Raw genomic sequence first — 19,083 nt, 5'->3', positions numbered from 1 at the left:
ACCTCCTGCTGGTCAGAGCATTCCTGGACTCCAGGAGAGAGCAAAAACATTAATTTGTTTTTCAGGAACTTGCTGCTGCCTAAGAGAGTCCCTGCAGAGAGACCCTGGGCCAGGGTCTGCATCAAGTTGTATCGTGCTGAAGGCCTGCCCAGCATGAGCGCGGGCATCATGGGTGGTTTCTCCAAGATCATAGGGGAGAAAAAAGTCTTTATTGACCCATACGTGCAGATCTCATTCTGTGGGCAGCAGGTGAGATCTGCTGGGGGGGTGTGTCTATGTAGGGCCAGGCTGATCCTTGCTTGGGTGTGTGGCAGCATGTGCTGGGCTGATGCTTCTAGGACCCTCCACAGGACCCTGCAATCCCATCAGAGACAGGCTGGGAGAGACGAAGCCTTGCTGTCTTTGGCAATGGCCTAGGCCATGTGGCTATGGATGAATAGTGCCTGGATGAAAAAGCTTTTATGGACCTTCTGTCTCAGCATGGGAGACAGCCCCAGCCCTGAGCACAGCCCTTGACTGAGCTACTGTCTGTGCAGGCAGAGAGTTCAGATCCCTAAACATAGGGACAGGGTTAAAAATCCTGGAGTAAAAGTTCTCTGTGGCAAGCTGGACTCAGCCTGACACCCTTGGGAGAGTTTTCTGAGCTAATGGCCCTGTTCTTGCACCTAGGGCTGGGGTTTCTGGTGCTGTGATATCCATTAAGATAGGAATCAGTCTCTAGGTGGCCTGATGGGCCTGGGAGTGAATTTGTGATACTTCTGGGTCTAATGATGCTGCCCACTTGCACCCAGGGCACCGCCAGGGCCTTGGGACAGCCCTTCTCTTCATGAAACACGGAGTAGTTACTGAGACAAGGACAGGAGCAGGGACACTGCCACCTCCAGAACTTTCCTGTCACTGTCTGAAGGCAGGGCAGTAGGAGCTGCCACTGCCAGAGAGGCTCTGAGGCATCCCTTCCTCTGGCTGGGGCCGAGTGGCTTTCTCAACTTCTCCTTCCCAGGGGGAAACGTCAGTGGAGATCAGCACCACTGAACCTGAGTGGAACGAGCAGATCAGTTTCATTGAGATGTTTCCACCTCTGGCCAGAAGGATAAAAGTGCAGGTGCTGGATGATGCCAACATTGGTGATGTGGCCATCGCTACACACTCCATCGACCTGCAGCAGATCTCAGACGCTGGCAGGAATGGTGAGGCTTGGTGTCTAGGGTTCTAATTTAAATTCCCAGAGACTCTAATAAATTTGATAGAACCAATAACAATTTGTAGGGTGCCCTCCCCCTTTCCCCCTCCTTTTCCCAAAGAAAGGGATTAGATATATATATAGAGAGAGATAAGCACACCCAAATAAATCAATCTCAATTTGGAAGTTAAAAGGAAAAGTTTAACAATAACTTAGAAAGGTGTCTGAGGTAGGGAAATTTACAAAGGATAGGGAAAGAAAAATAGCAAAAATACAAAAGGTATAAATACAACCTGAGTTTGTGATGGTGGCTTTGGCTGCCTTGTGAGTGATGGCCACGTGGTAAAACAGCTGGCTATGGTGGTATGATCGATGCAGGGAGATACAGGGAGATGCAGGGAGATGCAGACAGAGAGAGAGAGAGGAACCAGAAGCCCTCCTGCTTTTATAGGACAGGAAGGGGGGGAGTGGGCTAAGCATCACCTGGTGGTATTCAGACCAGACCCACCCCTGGGGAGGGGTCAAGACCCCTAGGGTCAGGTTCAGGGTTACTCCCCCTGGAGCGTTAACCCTATACACTTGGCATGGCTGCCCTCAGGGCAGGGTGTCCTGGGCAGTCCCATGCCATGCTTGGCCATGATAATCTGCTGGAGGTGGGCAGCAGGAGTGGCTGCAGTGCCATGTGGCTGTTTTCTTGGGGGAGGTCTCTCTTCAGCAGCAGCTTGTGGTGCACTTAGACCCTGTCCCTGTCGCTGCAGGCTTTAACCCCGTGTTTGGTCCGGCTTGGGTGAACCTTTATGGCTCCCCTCAGAACTCAGCTCTGCAGGATGTCCACAAGGCCCTCAATGAGGGCATGGGTGAGGGCATCTTCTATCGTGGGCGCATCCTCATGGCCATCACAGTGGAGATCTTCAGCAGCCCCAGCATAGCTGAGAGGAAGCTTGGGGATAAGACAAAACGTGCCCTAAGCAAACTGAAGCTGAAGAAGAAAAGTAAGAAATCCAAGGAGAAAGCCAAGTCACTGAGACAGCTTCATGCAGAAGAGGAGACTGGGGGTTGTCAGGAGGCTGAGCAGCCTGAGGAGGTCACTGTGGAAGTCGAAGAGATTCATCCTCTCCCTGAGGTGAGTCCTGCTGTGCCGGCAGGGCTGAGCAACACCAGCCTATGGCATGCATGGGCCTTATAGGGAAGGAGCAAGGAGATCATCCACTGGTGTCACAGCCTGGAGCAAACCCAGTGTGCCCACTGCTGGGCCAGCCAGGGCTCCTGCAGCCACTGCAAGAGCCAAGGCACACTCACAGCCCCCAAAATGCCTCCCAGAGCAAGGCTGGAGCATGCCCACAGGAGATGCCTTCCTGGCATGGGCAGCACTTTCTGATGGCTGTTATTCTGCCTTTGAGCAGCTGCTTTTCCTCCCCTGAAGTCAGGGAGCTGTTAGCAGGCTGTGGATCTCTGCTGGGCCTGGGATGCAGGCAGGATGCAGCTGTGTTGGTCCAGTAGCAGCTCCTCAGCCTGCAAACCTGCTTAGTGGCTTCACACAGAATTCAACCCAAGACACAGGCCCTGCACTAACCTCCCAGGATCTCCAGGAGAACTTGTCCTGTGTCTGATGTCCTGCAGCAGTGCTGTCAGACTGGTGGCCATGCCCTGATGCTCTCTGGCTGTCTGGTGAGGCAATGCTTTTGTCACACAAGGCTGATTGCTGTCTTCTGGCTTAGAATGCACTGGGGAGGAAGGAGGAATTTCTACTCTTTGCTGCCTTCTTTGAAGCTACTATGATGGACTCTTCTCTCAGTTCCAAGCCTCTCAGCTTTGAAGTCTCTATAGGTGGGTATTTTGTAGGACTCCGTGCCCAGAAGCTATGGGAACAGTGCAAATCTGCCTCCAACAGCCCAAGTCAGCACTGCAGTCCTAAGGTGCCAGCCCTTGTGCAGCTTGTACCTCCAAAACAGGAACTCAGTAAGGCTGGGGGATAAGGCCAGGGAGTGCACACAGGGCTTTGGTTGTCTGAAAAGTCTGGATGCTTCCTATGGGGTTGGAGATTTGAAGTATTTGTATGAACTGCCTGTCTGAGTAAGAAAGTGGTTGAAGTACTCCTGGGAAGTGGAGGTGAGAAGAGGTAGAAGTGTTTGGGAGCAGGGAAGAGAAACAAAGGAGGGGAAGCTGGGAATTGCTGAGCTTGCCATGTGGTGCTGAGGGGCAGGTGGTGAGGAAACAATTGTAGGAAAGCAGGTCCAAGACCTACCCTGCTGAGCTGAGTGGGTGGAAATGCTTGATGTACACCAGCACTTGGAGCTGGTGGAATGTGAAGGTGTACACAAGGAGTTGCAGTTGCGCAGCTCCCTCCCAAGCTCCTGCTTGTCCATGTGGTGTGGTGATGGTTGAAGGCTACTGAACTAGTTCCAAGAGCAGTTCCACACATTTCTTTTGGCAGGATGATTGCACTCTGATTTTGCAGGGTAGCAAACATGTTTAGCAGTGACCCCACAGACTTGCTGTTTAATGCTTCATTTCAAGGAAACTATGGCAAAGCTGAAGAGATTGTGACCAAAGTAGGGAGAACAGTGGAAAAGGGAGAAGTGAAAGAAGAAAAGCAGCCTTTGCTGGACTCTAGTTCAGATGGTGAACTTGATGTTGAAGTCCTGGTCTCAGCTTCAACAGCACTGAACAAGTCAGTGACAAAGAGCCAGAAACCAGAGCCCATGGAGTATGACAGGTGAATCTTCTTCCTTCCCACCTGCTCTGGTCCTGCCTTAGCTTCCCAGGCTGCTTATTCCAGATGTTACCAGGGATCTGCTCAGCAAAGCAAGTGCTGTGCAAGTGTTCCTCCTCTTTGCAACTCCTTACAAGGGAAACTCTGACCCATCAATAACTGCAGTCCCTTTTCTGGTTAACAAGAAGCATCCTAAAGGCTTGATTGCAGGGAGGAGTAAGAAGAAGAGGCCTGCTCTAACACCTGCTGTCCTATGCAGGCTGGGTGAGATATGTATGCAAGTTCGTCTGGAGCATTTTCTCTGGGCAGGCTGCCTGGCTTGTCCCACAAGCCTGGCAACGGCTTGGTATCTGCATTGTGAGCTCTGTGCCTGCTGCTACTCAGTACCATAGTAACAAGGAATTTTGGCAGCATCTCAGGCTCCAATCAGCTGCATTCATCTGGATATGTGCTGCTCCTCTGCTAAAACCCCTCTGCACTCGCGTGGGATGGCAAGGGGCAGATCCAGCAGCTTGCATCCATGTTGATGGTGCAGGACCCAAACCAACCTGTTCTCTGCAAGGAGGACAGAGCCCAGATGCTGCTTGCTGTGCTGGGTGGGCATGTGCTGAGCTGTGCCATGACATATGCTCTGTGAGCAGCAGCCATAACCTCCTGTGCCCACTGTCCTTAGGTCATACAGCTACCTGCCCATGACGCATGAGAAGCCCTGTGTGTACGTGTGGAGCTACTGGGAGGATCACACCTGGAGGCTCTGTATTTCCAACTGGATTGTCAAGCTGGCAGAGCGCCTGGTAGTGTGTGGAGGGTGCCTGCGGCGCGGTCCTTCCTGGTGTGCTTCACTTGTAGTTGCTCTGTGAGATGATTGCCTTAATCACCATCACCCTCCATGTGCATCTGTGTTTCTCAGGCTCAGGCCCACCTGATTTTAAGACACAAGTGTCAGGGGACTGAGTGCAGAGCCATTGCCTGTGCTGTGCCACAGCCTGGCTGTGTCTCCTGCAGCTGTGAATGAGCCACAGCTATGGCAGAAAGCTCCTCTGCTGACAGGCCTGAGTTGCATGTGCACTGGGCAGACGCTGATGCAAGCAGACTCTTGGTCTCAGGCTGCCATCAGCAGGATGCAGTTCATGTCTTCCCAGAGCCTTGCCTTTTCTTCTTGGACTTTGACATTTGAAAGCAGAGCTTGCTGGAGTGTTTCAGTGGCTGCTTATTGAAACACAACGTTTAACAGTCTCAGGATCCCCTTCTCTGCAGAAGGACACAAACCATTTGTGGCAATCACATCCTTGCAATCTTTCACTCTGACCCTGCAGCTAGGTTCAAGCTCCTTGAGCGTTGTTTTTCCTGAGAGGTGGAATTAATAATTTAATAACTCATTTGTATGGCCATCAAGGGTAACTTTTTTTAATTCACGCTCTGGATCATTCCGGAAGCGGTGTACACTGCACTTCTTATCCAGGGCCTGATAATGTGCATTAGAATTCTAGAAACTTATTTAGATAGATAAAGTTCTTTCATTTCTTGTTTTTTGCTGTCATCTGCTGCCCTTCCCACAACACAACAGTCAAGATCTCTTATTTCTTCTTGTTGTCTCCTGCTGATCTTCTGCCAGTTTCACCGGAGGCCCCAGCCTGTGAGAATCCATCCTGCTTTCGAGACTCAACCTTATCTCTCTCTGTGAAGTTTTAGGCTGTACTGCCTGCAGCTGCTGCCTTCTATTTCCCACTACCAAGCTCAAGGCTTTAACTTCATGTGTAAAGCTTAATCAAGAGTACTTTTACTTATGTCTAAACTCCTAATCTCTTAACTACTGGGAAAGTTTCTAACAGTGAGAAAATTTGTAAGTCTCCTTCCTTCATTCCCCACAGGAGCAGGGGCTGGATGATGTGGAGAAGCTCATGAGAAGGCTAAAGGCTAAAGCAGAAGAGCGACTCAGAGAGGTGCTGGAGGAGTTTGTAGCTGGATGCAGGTTGGCATGTCCCTGATTTCCTAAGATTTCTTATTTTCATGTTAGGAGGCTGTATCATATACTACCCAGGCTGTGCGCAGGCTGCTCTTGGCCTCTTGAGGTGGCTGAGCAGAAGGAAACCAGGATGACCTGAGAAAAGGACCCTGTAGCTCTTCTGGCTTGGAGAATAGACTCCAGTCCTGGAAGCACAGGGGCCACAGACCACAGCCTTGGTGTTTCTGGACTTGTAGATGTTTTCTAAATGTTAGGATGTTTCCTTCACACTCTTCAGTCAACCAGACAAGAGATGAGTGTTGCAGTCACTGCAGCTGTCCACTGGCGTCAAGCCCATGCTTCAGTCTTGTGATGGTGACAGTAGAGAGGGAGCCTCAGGTGCTGAGCAATCTGCAATGCACCTTCTGAATCCAAGAGCTTGTGGAGGAGAGGGCATTGCAGAGAGGGAAGTTTCTGATGCAACTGGATTACTACCAGGGGTCTGGAGCCTGTGCTGCATGAACTGCTTTGCCTACTAGGCGTGGGACATGCAAAGCCTGTGCTGCTCTTCTCATTGCAGGCAATATTCACTCAGCATGGAGAGAAAATCCATGGCACATCCCAACAGCCTGGACAGATGTCGGACAAAATTCCTGATGCGCAATATCGTAAGCTGTGGGGCTGTGTGTTCTCCACTCTGAGGGATGCTTCTGGACCAGCTAGAACTGGTGTTAAGTAGGAAACTTGTGGCTAAGAGTCAAAGTATCAGTCACAGGCCTTTACTGCAGTATGTCCCACTACTGCTCAGGACAATACAGCTTCCAGCAGTGGCAGGGACCAGTTACAGCAGTTTTATGCAGATGTTGTGCCCCGATGCCCTCTTTCCTCTCTTGTGGCAGAGCAGATGCATATTGCTGCCCAGGATGTTGCTGGAGGACTTCTGGTGCAGGCTATCCATTGTTCCTGGAAATTCAGCCTGTAAGCTGAGTATCCACCTAGCAGATCTACCACAGCTAGTCATCTGCCTGTCCCCCAAAAGGGCAACACCTAGGCACTCATAACCCTGCAGACACAACTGGATAGCTGAACAAGAACATTACACAGCTTCTATCACAGCACAGCAGCAGAGCATAGCTGTATGCAGTCTCTATCAGACTATGAAGCTTTGACAGGCCTCCCAAAGTGCAATTACAGCAGAAGGAAATAAAACTTAGTTTTGTCTGGATCCCAGATCTCTTCCCTCTGCCTCCCCACACATTATCACTTGAGTTATGGTGAAGAGTCTTAGACTCTGAAAGAGGACCCATTCCAAGAGATGAGTTTTCTGGCCATACCATTTTATCATGGGTTTGCATCCCAAATTACTTCTGAATTTCATTATTAGCTTTGGTTCATCACAAAGTTTTCCCTCACATTCGTACACTATCATGTGGGCTTGAAAGTCCAGGCGCATCATTCACTTTCCTGCATATTCATATTCCCATACTTCTGTGGCCCCAAATTGCTCCCTGTGCAAAGCCTCCCTCAGGCACTATCTGGAACCCTGGACCACCAGCTTCTGAAATGTTTATTCCTTATCTTTCTGCCCCAAATGATGCCAAAGCTCATGTTACCCCTGTTGGCAGAGCTGATGAGTGGCTGCAGTCTGCAGCTCTTGACACCTGGAGCTCCGCAGCTCTTGACAGGCATGTGGCAGTTTGCTCTCAGCAGCTGGGAAGTGAAGCTGTGGTGGAGGTCAGGGCATGATGGGGCAGAATGGACGTGAGTGCTTCTCTCCAGGGGCCCTGTGAGGGTGTCAGTGTGACATGCCTGCATCATGGCACGTGCTGATAGCCATGCTTTCTGTTCAGATCCTGTGTGCAAAGCAGGGGCTCCGTGTGAGGCGGCAACTGACTCGAGCCAATGTCAAGGAGAAGGTTAAGGAGATAAAGAGGGTCCTAGCAAAACTACGCTTCATGGCTAAAGAGGTACAGCTGCTTCCAGGGTACCCTGTGTCTGTGCAGCTTAGAGGTATAGACGAGGCGATGTTACTGGGCTGGCTGCTGGGGCTCTTGCTAACCTGGATTGGGGCTTTTCTTCTGCTGCCTTTCCTTGTTTGTAAAACCCCAAATTTCAGCTTCTAGAAATCACTGCATTTCACGTAGTGGCTCTTATGACAGATGAGACTTGGCAGATTTACAGGGCTGCTGGGGACAGAACAGGGGTCCAAGCAGCTCAGCAACGGGTTGGAGGCAGAGCTGGGCCACCTCCAAGCCACTGGGTCCTCGTTGCCCTCTCTACCTGGCCAGACCCTCCAGCAGGACTGAGTAGTCTGCTTGGGAAGACAGTCTTGCCTGTGCTGCCTGCACTCTCTCTGGGACTGACCCTGGATGCTTTATGCAAATTTATACTTCCATTGAAATAAGACCTTTCATCCATAGCCAACTGTCTGTTTTCCGAGTTTCACTAGCTCTATTTTAAGCAACTCCAGAAAATCATTGTCTTTGTGAAGTGTGAAGTGGAATACAACGTGTGCTGCAGTCAGGAGGACAGATTGTGGCAGTTCGAAGAAGTCTTTCACTAAGTAAAATCAAATATTTTTCACACCTTTAGCTATGTGAAGATAGACTTTAGCACCAAGATGTCACTCCTTACATCAGCAGGAGGAGACGCTTCAGTCTCACAGGCTGGCTGCAGCTGCTCCTCCTCACACAGAGGAACCTCCTCTCATTTTGCTCCCTTCAACAAGGTGGGAGTGTTGCTGTCTCGGCGGAGTTAACCCGTACGCTTGCCACTTTTAATCCCTGCTGGGAGGCTGGTGGTCATGTGGCTCAGTAATAAATTGCTTCAACTACTTCAGTACTGCAAAACTGCAAGTACAGGTGCAAATGCTAATGACAGAGAAACCAAGATGGGGAATAGAGTTTGGGCTGGAATGTAAAAGAAGTAATTGCTTCTTTCTGTGCGTTTGCTTCATTGCAAGTACTGCTTTCAACCTGACACACAGTTTTATGTGGGGTACTCGTTTTGGGGATGCCAGCTAATGCGGCTCCTTCCCATGGATCAGACTCGAGCTCCTATCAGAGGTTTAGGGTAAAATGCCACTTCCCCAGCCTTGTGTGAGCTCCTTGCACCCAGCGCTGGCACGTGTTTGAGTGCACCGTGCTGGCGTTCCAATGGAAGCCAGAGTGGCGCACAGATCTCTGCAAGAAAGCTGCTGCGCCGGTCCAGAGCAGCTGGTGTGTGGTGTGTGCTGGATCCGTGGTGGAAACGGTGTTGCTAACAGCGGGATGTTTTAGTCCCTGTTGTGCAGCGCTTGGTGCCAAGGGCTTTTCTCCTCTGCCCCAGCAGTGAGCAGGCTGGGGGTACACAAAAAGCTGAGAGGTGGCACAGCTGGGATGGCTGACTCCCAAATGACCAGAGGGATATGTGAGATCATATGACGCCCTGCTTAGCACATACAGCTAGGGGAACAAGGACCTGGGGATGGCAGCATTGATGGATGACCCAGGCAACTGTTAGGTGTTAAAGAGCTCTGATGTTCTGCAGATGGCTGAACGCCTGCCTGCTGATGGGAAGCGGTGAATGAAGTCCTTGTTGCACTTTGCTGTGTGCTGGTGTGCACGGGTTTTGCTTTGCCTCTTCGAATGTCTTTGTCTCAACCCTGGAATTTTCTCACTTTTACCATTTTGAATCTCTCCCACATCCAACTGGGGGAGTGTGTGGGGCATAAGTGCCAGATGCACTGCTGTAGTGCCAGAGTCTTCCAGAAGTATGTCTGCAATCTTAGGCTCTCATTTTCTTCTGGATCTCCAAATCGCTGTGCAGCCAGCAAGCAGATGAAGCTTTCACTGCATCATCAAGGGAGAACAAGATATGTGCTGTTCTTGTGCTGTGAGGCTCCTCTCTTTTCTCACTCTAGCCCCAGTGCACTCTTCCTGATGTGCTTATCTGGATGCTCAGCAACAACAGGCGTGTGGCGTATGCAAGAGTTCCCGCACAGAACATCCTTTACTCAGTAGTTGAAGAGGAGAAGGGCAAGGACTGTGCAAAGATCCAGACGGTTTTAATGAAGGCAAGGCTTATACTAAAATAGGGCACTCTTGACTGCATCTCACTGCTTCTCCCTCCTTGCTTCCAGCCCTCCTTTCCTAATTCCTGGAGTTCACAAGGAAATAGTGCTCTTGCTCTATTACTGCCTTTATCTCTGTCTCCTGTGCTTTTCGGTTGGTCACTGGCTGACGACTGATCATCCTGGTCTGAGGATTCATGGCTGAGATGGGACACCTGCCAAACCTCCTGTGCTTTCAGGTCCCTGGCTTACACACTGGTGAGATCTTTGCCAAACTGGAACTCTACATGTGGCTTGGGATAACCAAATACACAAAGAACTGTTTGGCAGAGATGCCTAAGGAGTTCAAATACCTCTCTGAGAGTGGACAGGAAATAGTGCAGCTTTCAGCCTACAGTCCTCCCAGCCGGCTCAGCAGGGATGGTGAGTGTGGGTAATGCTTTTCTGTGGCTTAAGCATGAATAACAGAGCAGAGAGGTGAGTGTGCCCTGGGGTCAGTGTCTGAGGAGCAGAACCTGATCTACCATCTCCAAGGCATGTCCAGTTTGGTCTCATGAGATATTTGCATGCTCATAGCTAGAGCTGTAGGCACTGAATCTGATGCCAAGTTGGCAATGAGCACGAGGTCTGCCCCTTTGAGGTGGTGCTTCCCCATGGCAGGTGCTCCCAGCAGATCACTGCACATTTCACATGTTGTGTCCTGCCCAGAAGTGATTGTCTTACCTGGGCAAAGGTTTTGGTATGTGCTGGCATTCTGAGAACCTCAGTGCATGCCTCTCATTCCTTGCAGGATGCGCCCACTTCTACCTGACTGTCCCTCTTCACGCATCTCTTGGCCTCATGCAGGGCTGGTTTAGGCAACTGGCACCTTTCTTCTCTCTCTCTCTTTTTTTTTTTTTTTTTTTTTAAACCAGATTTCAGCTATTTCCAGCTCCGAGCCCATCTATATCAGGCCCGAGGGATTCTCCCTGCAGATGACAATGGCCTTTCAGATCCATTTGCAAGAGTGGTGTTTTCAACTTACAGCCAAACAACCAGGGTGAGAACACTTAAATTCTTCCCTCTGCCTTCTTGGGGACAGAAAAATCATCCTAGCTGATTAAAGGCCAGTGATGTGGCAGTCCTTCTGGAAATGTTGGAACTTCAGACATGAGTCATTTGTGTGCCCTGGGTGGTGACTATGTTCAGGGAACATCTGACAAAAACGTATAAATCAAGGGCTGATTGGCATGTGCTAGTTTGCCTCAAGTGCTGATGTCACATGTTTACCATCTTCCCTCCTGCCAGGTCCCATCTCAGTGCAGCTAACTGAGGGGATGAGCCCATGCTTTCTCACTCTCCAAACCACAAAGTCCCTGTGGTTTGTTTCCACGGGCTGTGGTACACTCCAGTTTCTTGTCTCTGCAGATGCTGGAGGAGACACTGAGCCCCATGTGGAACGAGCTGCTTCTGTTTGACCAGCTGATTATTGACGGGAAAAAAGAAGAGCTGAAAACAGAGACCCCCATCATTATAATCAACCTTTTCAGCCACAGTAAATTTGTAAGTATGGCTGTGCTGCCCTCCTGCTAGCATTGTCACCACGTAGGAGATCCGTGTGGGTGCAGCAAGCAGGCACTTAGCAGCCTCATCTCTGGTTGGTTTCCATGGCTCAGCTGGATCCTGGTCTGCTGGTGGTGCTGAGTCCTTGGGCCTGTGGCTGAGGCTAAGACTTTGACTGTGAGCTGGCGTAAAAGCTGCTGGTGTGCTTAGAGATGCCCTGAGGCAGAGCCTGATGAGTGCTTGGCAGGCACTGTGCCTCTGCCAACTGCCTGCCTGTCTTCTCTGGCAGGCTGACATTGCAGAGTATTCATAGCTGGAAGGAGATGGTGTTATGGTTACTCCTTCCCTTCTGTCTTCCAGGTGTTTTCTTCCATCCCTCTGCAGTCCTCCCTTTCCTCTCTCCATTAGTACTTTGCAGTCATGTGCCTCTCATGGGGCCACTTTGGTACCATAAGTGGAATGGCTTCACTTGCATTGCGTTCTCCTGTGGAGCTCAGCAGCCTTCCTTGGTCCATTTCCTGGCTTCCAGTATGAGTCAAACACTAACATACTAGAGTGTTTCTAGAGGAGGCCGGCAAGATGTTTGGGGCTGAAGCACAAGACAGAGTGAGAAGAGCTGGGTAGCTGAGTATGTTTGGCCTGGAAAAGGCAGAGACAAAGACAGTGTCATATTACCACTTTCAGCTGCTTGATGATAGAGGGCAGAAAACGTGGAGTAAGACAACATCTTTTGGAGATGCCCAGGGGCAGGTGTTCCAGTGAGTTCTTTGGGACCAGGGAATGTTCTCACACATGGGTACCTCCCTCTGGGAACAGTTTCAATGTTTTTATTATAGCTTAAACATGAGAAAGGTCTTTATGCAATACCTATGCCTCACCTGTCACAGCCGTATGGAGAAACTACAGTGCTGAATAAGACATGACAAACAATCCCAAGCAGCTCTATTGATCAAAGGGCAGGCTATACTCACCCTATTCCACGGGTCAGCAGAGGTCCTGAGATGTGTAGCTAGCAGAGCTGGTCGGCTACCATCTCAGAAGGTAGGCATCCCCACCAGGAAACACACCAGCGTGGTGGTGAGACTGGTGCTGCTCCAACCTACCCACCCACACTCTTGGTTTATATGTGTTCAGAATTCTGTGACTTGTGTCCAGTGCATCCCAGAATTCTGAACCAAGCAGAACCAAACTGTTCTTTAATTTTGGAACACCATCTTTCCCTACCGCTTGTGCACACAGCTGCAAGCCCTCCTTCCCCTGGATCTTTTCTTTAGTAACCTAGTGATTATCGGCTTGTTGCAACTTCTGATCACACACAAACCAACTCTTCCCTCTTACATCAGGATGACAGGCAGCTGACAAAAACTGAAATAAGAAAAAAAGCCATTTTGACATAAGGAAGCAAATTTCACTGAGAAGGAGGGCAAGTGTTAGGCCTGGAGCTCAGGTAGCTTGTGGTATCTCTGTCCCTGGAAATGCTGAAACCCTGGCTGGAGGAGATGCTGAGCAACCTGATCTAGCTTTGAAGTCGTGTAGTGCCTGGTCCCAGGCTGTTGGCCCAGTTATGCATGGAGATGGACTAAAAGTTCAGAGGAACTATGTCAGGCATATCACATCTGCTCCTAGTTCTGGATAGAGCAGAGAAAATCAAACCAGAGGATGGCAAAGGTGGAAGAGTGATTTTTTGCTCTCCCAGCTGACTGGGAGTAGTGGTGGCCTTTGAGCTGGTGAGATAACACAGCCGTACTTTGACTCATTCACTCTTTTCCCACAGGGCTCCCCTGAGTTCCTGGGCCAGGCCTTTGCTGTCCCACAGGTGAAGCTGGCTGATGAGCCATACACCAAACCTACTCTGCAGTTCTTTGATATCTACAAAGGCATCAAGGCAGCAGGAGAGCTCATTGCTGCTTTTGAGCTGATTGAACTGGATTACAGCGGCTGTTTGGAGGTAAGGGGCTTGTAGGAAGCTGCGCATGGTTGCCAGCTCTCTGAGGAGAGCCATGTCAGTGAGGAACTCGTTGCAACAGACCCACCAGAGAGTTCTTTGATGAAAGCCAGATCTTGACTTCAACTGAAGGGGGGCTGGAGGGACAGACCCTATGAACACAGATCAGGAGGGAAGGGAGAGTGGGCATGGCATGGACTAGAAATGGCTTTCATCACTTGCTGTGCCCTGGCTCCACCTGTTCAGCCATCGGTGCCTGAGGATGTGGAGCCCAAGGAGCCCAATTACCTGGGAGCCCCCAATGCTGGACGATTCATCATCCCTGAGGGCATCCGCCCGCTGCTGAAGGAGTTCCGCATAGAGGTGCGCTGCCTTCTGCTGGGCTGGCCTTCAGACTGGGCTGCCCACCGTGGATGGCAGAATTGGACTGTGCAGAGGGCAGGGTTTGGGGCAGGATCATGTTTGGAACTCAAATGGGCATTTGAGACCTAAGCAGACACCAGAAATGGAGATGTCTGATTTGAAACCATCCTAGCAAGCAGAGCTGTTGGGTGGCTGAGTGGGGAGAGTGGCCTCACTCACCTGAGGGGTCTGCGTCCTGTGCAGTGAGGAGATGGCGGCACCAGGCAGATCTGCAGGCTGCATGGCTGTGCTGTGCCTGCCAGGTCCTTAGCAGACCAGGGCCTTTGTGTTGTGCTTCAGATCCTGTTCTGGGGCCTGCGGCACCTGAAGAGGGTGAACTTGTTTGAGGTGGATCATCCCCAGGTGATCATTGAATGTGCTGGCAAGAAGGTAGAGTCGGAAGTGATTGTGATGTACAAAGAGAACCCCAACTTCACAGAATTGGTCAAGTACATGGATGTGGTGAGTGGGAAGTGGGGGCCATGCTTTACCATCCCACACATGTGACCTGTCTTCACAGGGCAAGGGAGCATGAGGGGAGCTGCACCTGGGGTTTTGCTCTCCCATGGCCACACAGCTACAGGTCAAAAACTCTGTGAAACTGCCCACAGAGAGCAGTTTCAGCCATTGCTTGTCACTGCAAGGCTGCCATGCGTAGAGCCCTTGCTTTTGTGAACCCCGGGTGTGGTTCTTTTGCAGGAGCTCCCAGAGCAGGTCTACCTGCACCCTCCCCTCAGCATCTTTGTGGTGGAAAAGCGGGCATTTGGGCGCACTGTCCTGGTGGGTACACATGTTGTGTCCAATGTGATGAAATTCTCTCCTAGAGAGCTGGAGGAGGAACCAGAAGATGTACCCAAAGGTGAGCTGCTTGGTGAAGTTCCCATGGAAGCAGCAGGCAGGTTCTGTCAGTGGCAGAGATCCCTGGTGCTTCTGTTCCCTCCTAGACAGGTGTACAAATCTTCTCCTGAGAGCTGTTAAGAAGCCCAGCTAAAGCACAATGTGGGGTGTGTTAGGGTTGGAGGCAGGTTGTGATCCTGGTCTTGCAGCACTTAGTTCCAGACCGATGTTTGAGAAGAAGCAGCAGCCAAGCCATGAAATGCTGTCTAATGGCTAGCATCCCTTTTCAGGGATGGCAGAGGGCAAGTTACAGCTTTTCCCTAAGGTTAACCTTAATATTTGCCTCTCCACCACACCAGTTCATCTTTGTAGAGGAGGGAGAATGTCTCACAAAGATGTCTTAGTCCATCAGACATTTAGCTGGAGATGGATAGTGGACAGGAAGATATCCCTGGGGAAGATTTGTGTCTAGAATCAGAGATATTTAGCCTGGAAATTACTCTTGTGTGCAACTTTTTTAACCCTCTGCATAAATGGACAGGAGAGCTGTTCCCAGCTGGACCTCCATCAATCTTTTAGAGAGCTGGTCTGCTAGGATGAAGGACTGAAAGATTTAAGCTTCTCTCATATCATTAGGTCAAGGTCTGCTCCTTGGATAATGGGTTCGCCAAATAGCTCTGTAATAGCAGCAGGCAGAGATCCTGTTCTGGAAGCATGTAAAGAAAGACAGCACAAAGGACTGACCACGTGTTTTTTTCCAAGCATAGAGGTTGTATCTCAAAAATCTGAATTGCTGGGAATCAGCAATAAGCATGATGATGATGGTGCCCAGTCTCAGCACTCAGTCTCATCGCTGTACTTGGATTTCCTACACTATTTTTATAGAGTCTGCTACCTAAAATTTTAAAAACAATCACCCTGTAATGGAGTAACAGGGAGAGTGTTCCTGTGGAATAACAAATGGCCAAAAACTAGGAAACAGTGGGCAGAAATAAATGCATAAAAACATGAAGCTCTTTCTCCCCAGCTCAGAAAGTCTCATCCCAACACCTTCCCTCTCAGACTGTGGTAAATGTTGGCTTGGTAGCTGCTGATCCGTGTCCCAGCACTCACCCCCTGAGCCTTGTGAAGGTGAGTGGTGTATCTGGCCCAGAAAGTTTCGAAGGCCACTGAAGGTTACAGACACACAGAAAGAAAGTTTTGAAGTTCAGAGTTAGATTTCACCCACCGTTTGTTTGATCTAGACCCAAACACTGCTCTCTCCAGCCTGCTTGTTGGCACTGCTGCCTGTCTGGGCTCTGGGGGCACTGGGAACAGAGCTGTGTTCCCTTCTGCCTTAAAAACTGCTACCTCTGTAGCAAAATACAACCTGGGGCTGCAGGTAGCTTTGCACCTTCTGTGCCTCTGACTGAAATCTGAGCCTCTGCCAGAGGCTCACAGGGCACTAAAGAAGTGTGTGTGTGTCTCGAGTGCTTGTTTCCTCCCTTTGATCCCTTTTCTCTGTTATTTTAAGGCTCCTTTGAAGAAAATTCCTATTGATAGACTTGTGAAGAAGGAGGATGAATACGAAGAGGAAAAACCAGATCTGGAAGAACTGGATTGGTGGTCCAAATATTACGAGTCTCTGAAGGAGCTCTACAATCAGGTTATCTTTTATGACAGCTGCCAGTAGAGGGGAAAAGTAGCTGCACTGGCTTGAGGAAGATGCTTTCAATGGCACTGGCATAGGAGCACTTCTAGCATGGATCTGTGGGTAGTTATTGAGCATTTGCCAAGTGCACTGATATCAGCAGGCTATGAGCTGGGTGCCCAATGGATTTTGGGAGCACAGATGGGCTTTTATTGAGACACTCATCAAAATGTGACCTTGCTAATTTAGCAGAGGCTTTCATACTGCCTCCTGTCTGTTCTTCCTCTCTTCCCAAGATATGCTATGGTAACAGGTCTGCTGCAAAATCCTTCCTTATCCTTTGCCCTTAAATCCCAGTCCTAAAAGCCAGCACGAGGATATGGGAAGAAGAAAAAGTCATTTAGGCACTTGTTGGATACCCATCTGCAATGGTTAGTGCTGGAGTGTGTCCAGAGCAGGGCAGTGAGGCTGGAGAAGGGCCTGGAGCAGCTGGGCTGAGCGAGTTGGGGATGTGCAGGCTGGAGCAGAGGAGGTTGAGAGCAGAGCTCATTGCTCTCTGCAGGTTCCTGCAGGAAGGTGGCAGTGAGGAGGGGAGAGCCTCTGCTCTTTGGTGGCAAGGGACAGGAGCAGAGGAAATGGTTCTAAGCTGTCCCAGGAGAGGTTCAGGCTGGATACTAGGAAATATTTCTTCCCAGAGAGGATTCTCAAAGCTTGGAACAATCTGCCCAGGGCAGTGCTGGAGTCGCCATCCTTGGATGTGTTTAAGCAGCCTGTGAAGCTGATGCTTAGGGACATGGTTTAGGACGGACCCTAAAGTTGGTTGGTGGCTGGACTGGATGAGCTTTCAGGTCTCTTCCAACCAGAGGTTTTCTGTTTTGTAAGTGATCTCAAGCTAGGTATTGCTGGCTCTGCTGGCAGGAAACTTTTGATAGAGCCCTGTGTTTTGATGGAGGGGCCTTTGCTGCCAAGGGTGACTGTTGATGTGTGTGTTTCAGACACACAGTGATGATGAAGATGCTGAGAATGATGACCTGAATGATGCAGGTGAGTCCTCTAGCAATACTGAGCTCTTCTGTGGGAAGAGCCAGGACTTGCACCACCCCAGATGGTGCCGTGCTTGTGGGAATGGGATCTGAGCAGGCAATGGCTTTGCAACATTGAGCAAAAACAATACAGAAAGGAGCACAGGGACTGGGAACATTCACAAGGGCTGACGAAGGCTGTTTCAAATTGGAAATGACAAACTTTGCTCAGAAAAGTTTGGCAGACTGCGTTGGAACAAGACCCTTCCTTAATGAGCAAAAACCTGCAGGAAAATCAGTTGCAAGAGCCATGGAATTGTCAGGCTGAGAGGAAGAGACAAAGGTGGGATGGAGAGAGGATGGAAAGAGCGAGTCTGTGCTTGTGGGATACTCACCTTGGGTACAGGATTCATCAGGACATAGCAAAAAGACAGTGAGAATAAAGGGATCATTCGAGAGCAGTGCTGCAGCCACAGGCTCATCTTTGCAGAGATGTAAGCAGTGACTCTCCTAGCAATAACCTGGGGAGGTGAGGCAGGAAGTCTAGAAATTATGCAAATCCTATTCAAGGAGAGGGCTGGAAGGTAACTGCATGCCACTAGCACTCAGGGGATCTAGACGGAGTCTTTGGGAAATGGGGCACGGATGCAGCCTCTCTTTCCTTCTTTTGCTGGTGCCCCAGAGAAAGGACAAGCTCTGCTCTCTCCAGGATAGATGCCTGCTTCAGTCAGACATCAGTGCAAAACAGCAGTCCATTGACTAAGCTTCCATCCAAAGAAGAGGGTTAGCTCTCATCTGTGCCTTCCCTGACAGAAGCTGTGCACTGGCCCAGCCACCTTCCTCCATTTATTGCTGCCCACTTGTTTCTTAAACAGCTATTCAGGCAGGCAAGTCTGTGCTGATTCTTGTGTGCCATACCTTATTTAGTAGCCTGAGATTCCATAAGGACACCTGTGATAGTTCTTGCTACCTTGACACCTGTCAGGCCTTGGGTGAAAGTGAAAGCTGTTACTTGGGATCAGTTCATGGACAGATGCTTGAGATGGTGTGAGAGATCAGAGCATTCCCTGATCTTCTATTGCCATTTCTAGATGGAGGGAATTTAAATGCATCCTCCATTGATTTGGAAGCAGAAGATGAGGCAGTAATTGAAGCTGAACCCATCCAGCCCAAAAGGAAGATCATCACCACCCTTCAGGTGATTATCAGGTGACAGTTATGGGCCCAAGCCCGGCCCTTTCTTCACGTAACATACAAGGGTAAAGCAGGACCAGGTACAATGGCTGAAGCAGGGAAAGGGTGGGCTTTCTGCCCCACCTCCTCTCTCAGGTGGCAGGAAAGGCCCGAAATGGCTTTATTTTCAGATCTACAACTCTGAGCTGGAAAATGAGTTTGGTAATTTTGAGGACTGGCTGTGTGTTTTCCCCCTTCATCGTGGCAAAGCAAATGAGGATGAAGATGGAAATGAGGATGAACATTTTGTGGGGAAGTACAAGGTACTGTGCTATGTGAATGACATTTGCAGAACATGTGGAAGAAAATCTTTAGGGCAACCTGTGCTTCAGAGCATGCTGCCATCAGCAGAGTTTTGGAGAGTGTAGGTATGTGCAAGGTGATGTGCAGAATGGCCACGGTACTGGTGGTGCCTGCTGAAGAAATTGTGTGTTGCTCTCTTTGCTAGTTGATAAGTGCAGCTTTGTTAGGCTTGTTTAGCTCTTGCAAGAAGAAAACACAAAGCATAAAGGACGCTTATTCTGGTCGAGGCCTCTGGGAATGTTCAGTATGTAAAGAAGAATTAGATAGCTTAGCAGCCTTT

The 19,083-nt window shown here is 49.9% G+C and overlaps 1 protein-coding gene across 1 annotated transcript in view; it reads left to right on the top strand.

The window, feature by feature from the left end:
- The window catches only part of LOC135188360 (fer-1-like protein 4), a 44,234-nt gene that overhangs the window by 9,604 nt on the left and 15,547 nt on the right, over window positions 1-19,083 (top strand). Inside the window, exons 13-34 of the mRNA XM_064167754.1 lie at window positions 66-249; window positions 1,001-1,187; window positions 1,939-2,303; window positions 2,899-3,007; window positions 3,698-3,896; window positions 4,567-4,687; window positions 5,765-5,865; window positions 6,419-6,506; window positions 7,689-7,805; window positions 9,740-9,892; window positions 10,129-10,312; window positions 10,804-10,928; window positions 11,297-11,431; window positions 13,206-13,379; window positions 13,623-13,739; window positions 14,079-14,240; window positions 14,478-14,637; window positions 15,643-15,746; window positions 16,129-16,260; window positions 17,241-17,289; window positions 18,359-18,465; window positions 18,632-18,763. Of these exons, the coding sequence (XP_064023824.1) occupies window positions 66-249; window positions 1,001-1,187; window positions 1,939-2,303; window positions 2,899-3,007; window positions 3,698-3,896; window positions 4,567-4,687; window positions 5,765-5,865; window positions 6,419-6,506; window positions 7,689-7,805; window positions 9,740-9,892; window positions 10,129-10,312; window positions 10,804-10,928; window positions 11,297-11,431; window positions 13,206-13,379; window positions 13,623-13,739; window positions 14,079-14,240; window positions 14,478-14,637; window positions 15,643-15,746; window positions 16,129-16,260; window positions 17,241-17,289; window positions 18,359-18,465; window positions 18,632-18,763 (3,205 nt within the window). The remainder of the gene's footprint in view (window positions 1-65; window positions 250-1,000; window positions 1,188-1,938; window positions 2,304-2,898; window positions 3,008-3,697; window positions 3,897-4,566; window positions 4,688-5,764; window positions 5,866-6,418; window positions 6,507-7,688; window positions 7,806-9,739; window positions 9,893-10,128; window positions 10,313-10,803; window positions 10,929-11,296; window positions 11,432-13,205; window positions 13,380-13,622; window positions 13,740-14,078; window positions 14,241-14,477; window positions 14,638-15,642; window positions 15,747-16,128; window positions 16,261-17,240; window positions 17,290-18,358; window positions 18,466-18,631; window positions 18,764-19,083) is intronic.

This window comes from Pogoniulus pusillus, chromosome 29 (assembly GCF_015220805.1).
Source record: "Pogoniulus pusillus isolate bPogPus1 chromosome 29, bPogPus1.pri, whole genome shotgun sequence".
NCBI classification, from domain to species: Eukaryota; Metazoa; Chordata; class Aves; order Piciformes; family Lybiidae; genus Pogoniulus; species Pogoniulus pusillus.
This window is presented reverse-complemented; position numbering and strand designations above follow the sequence as displayed.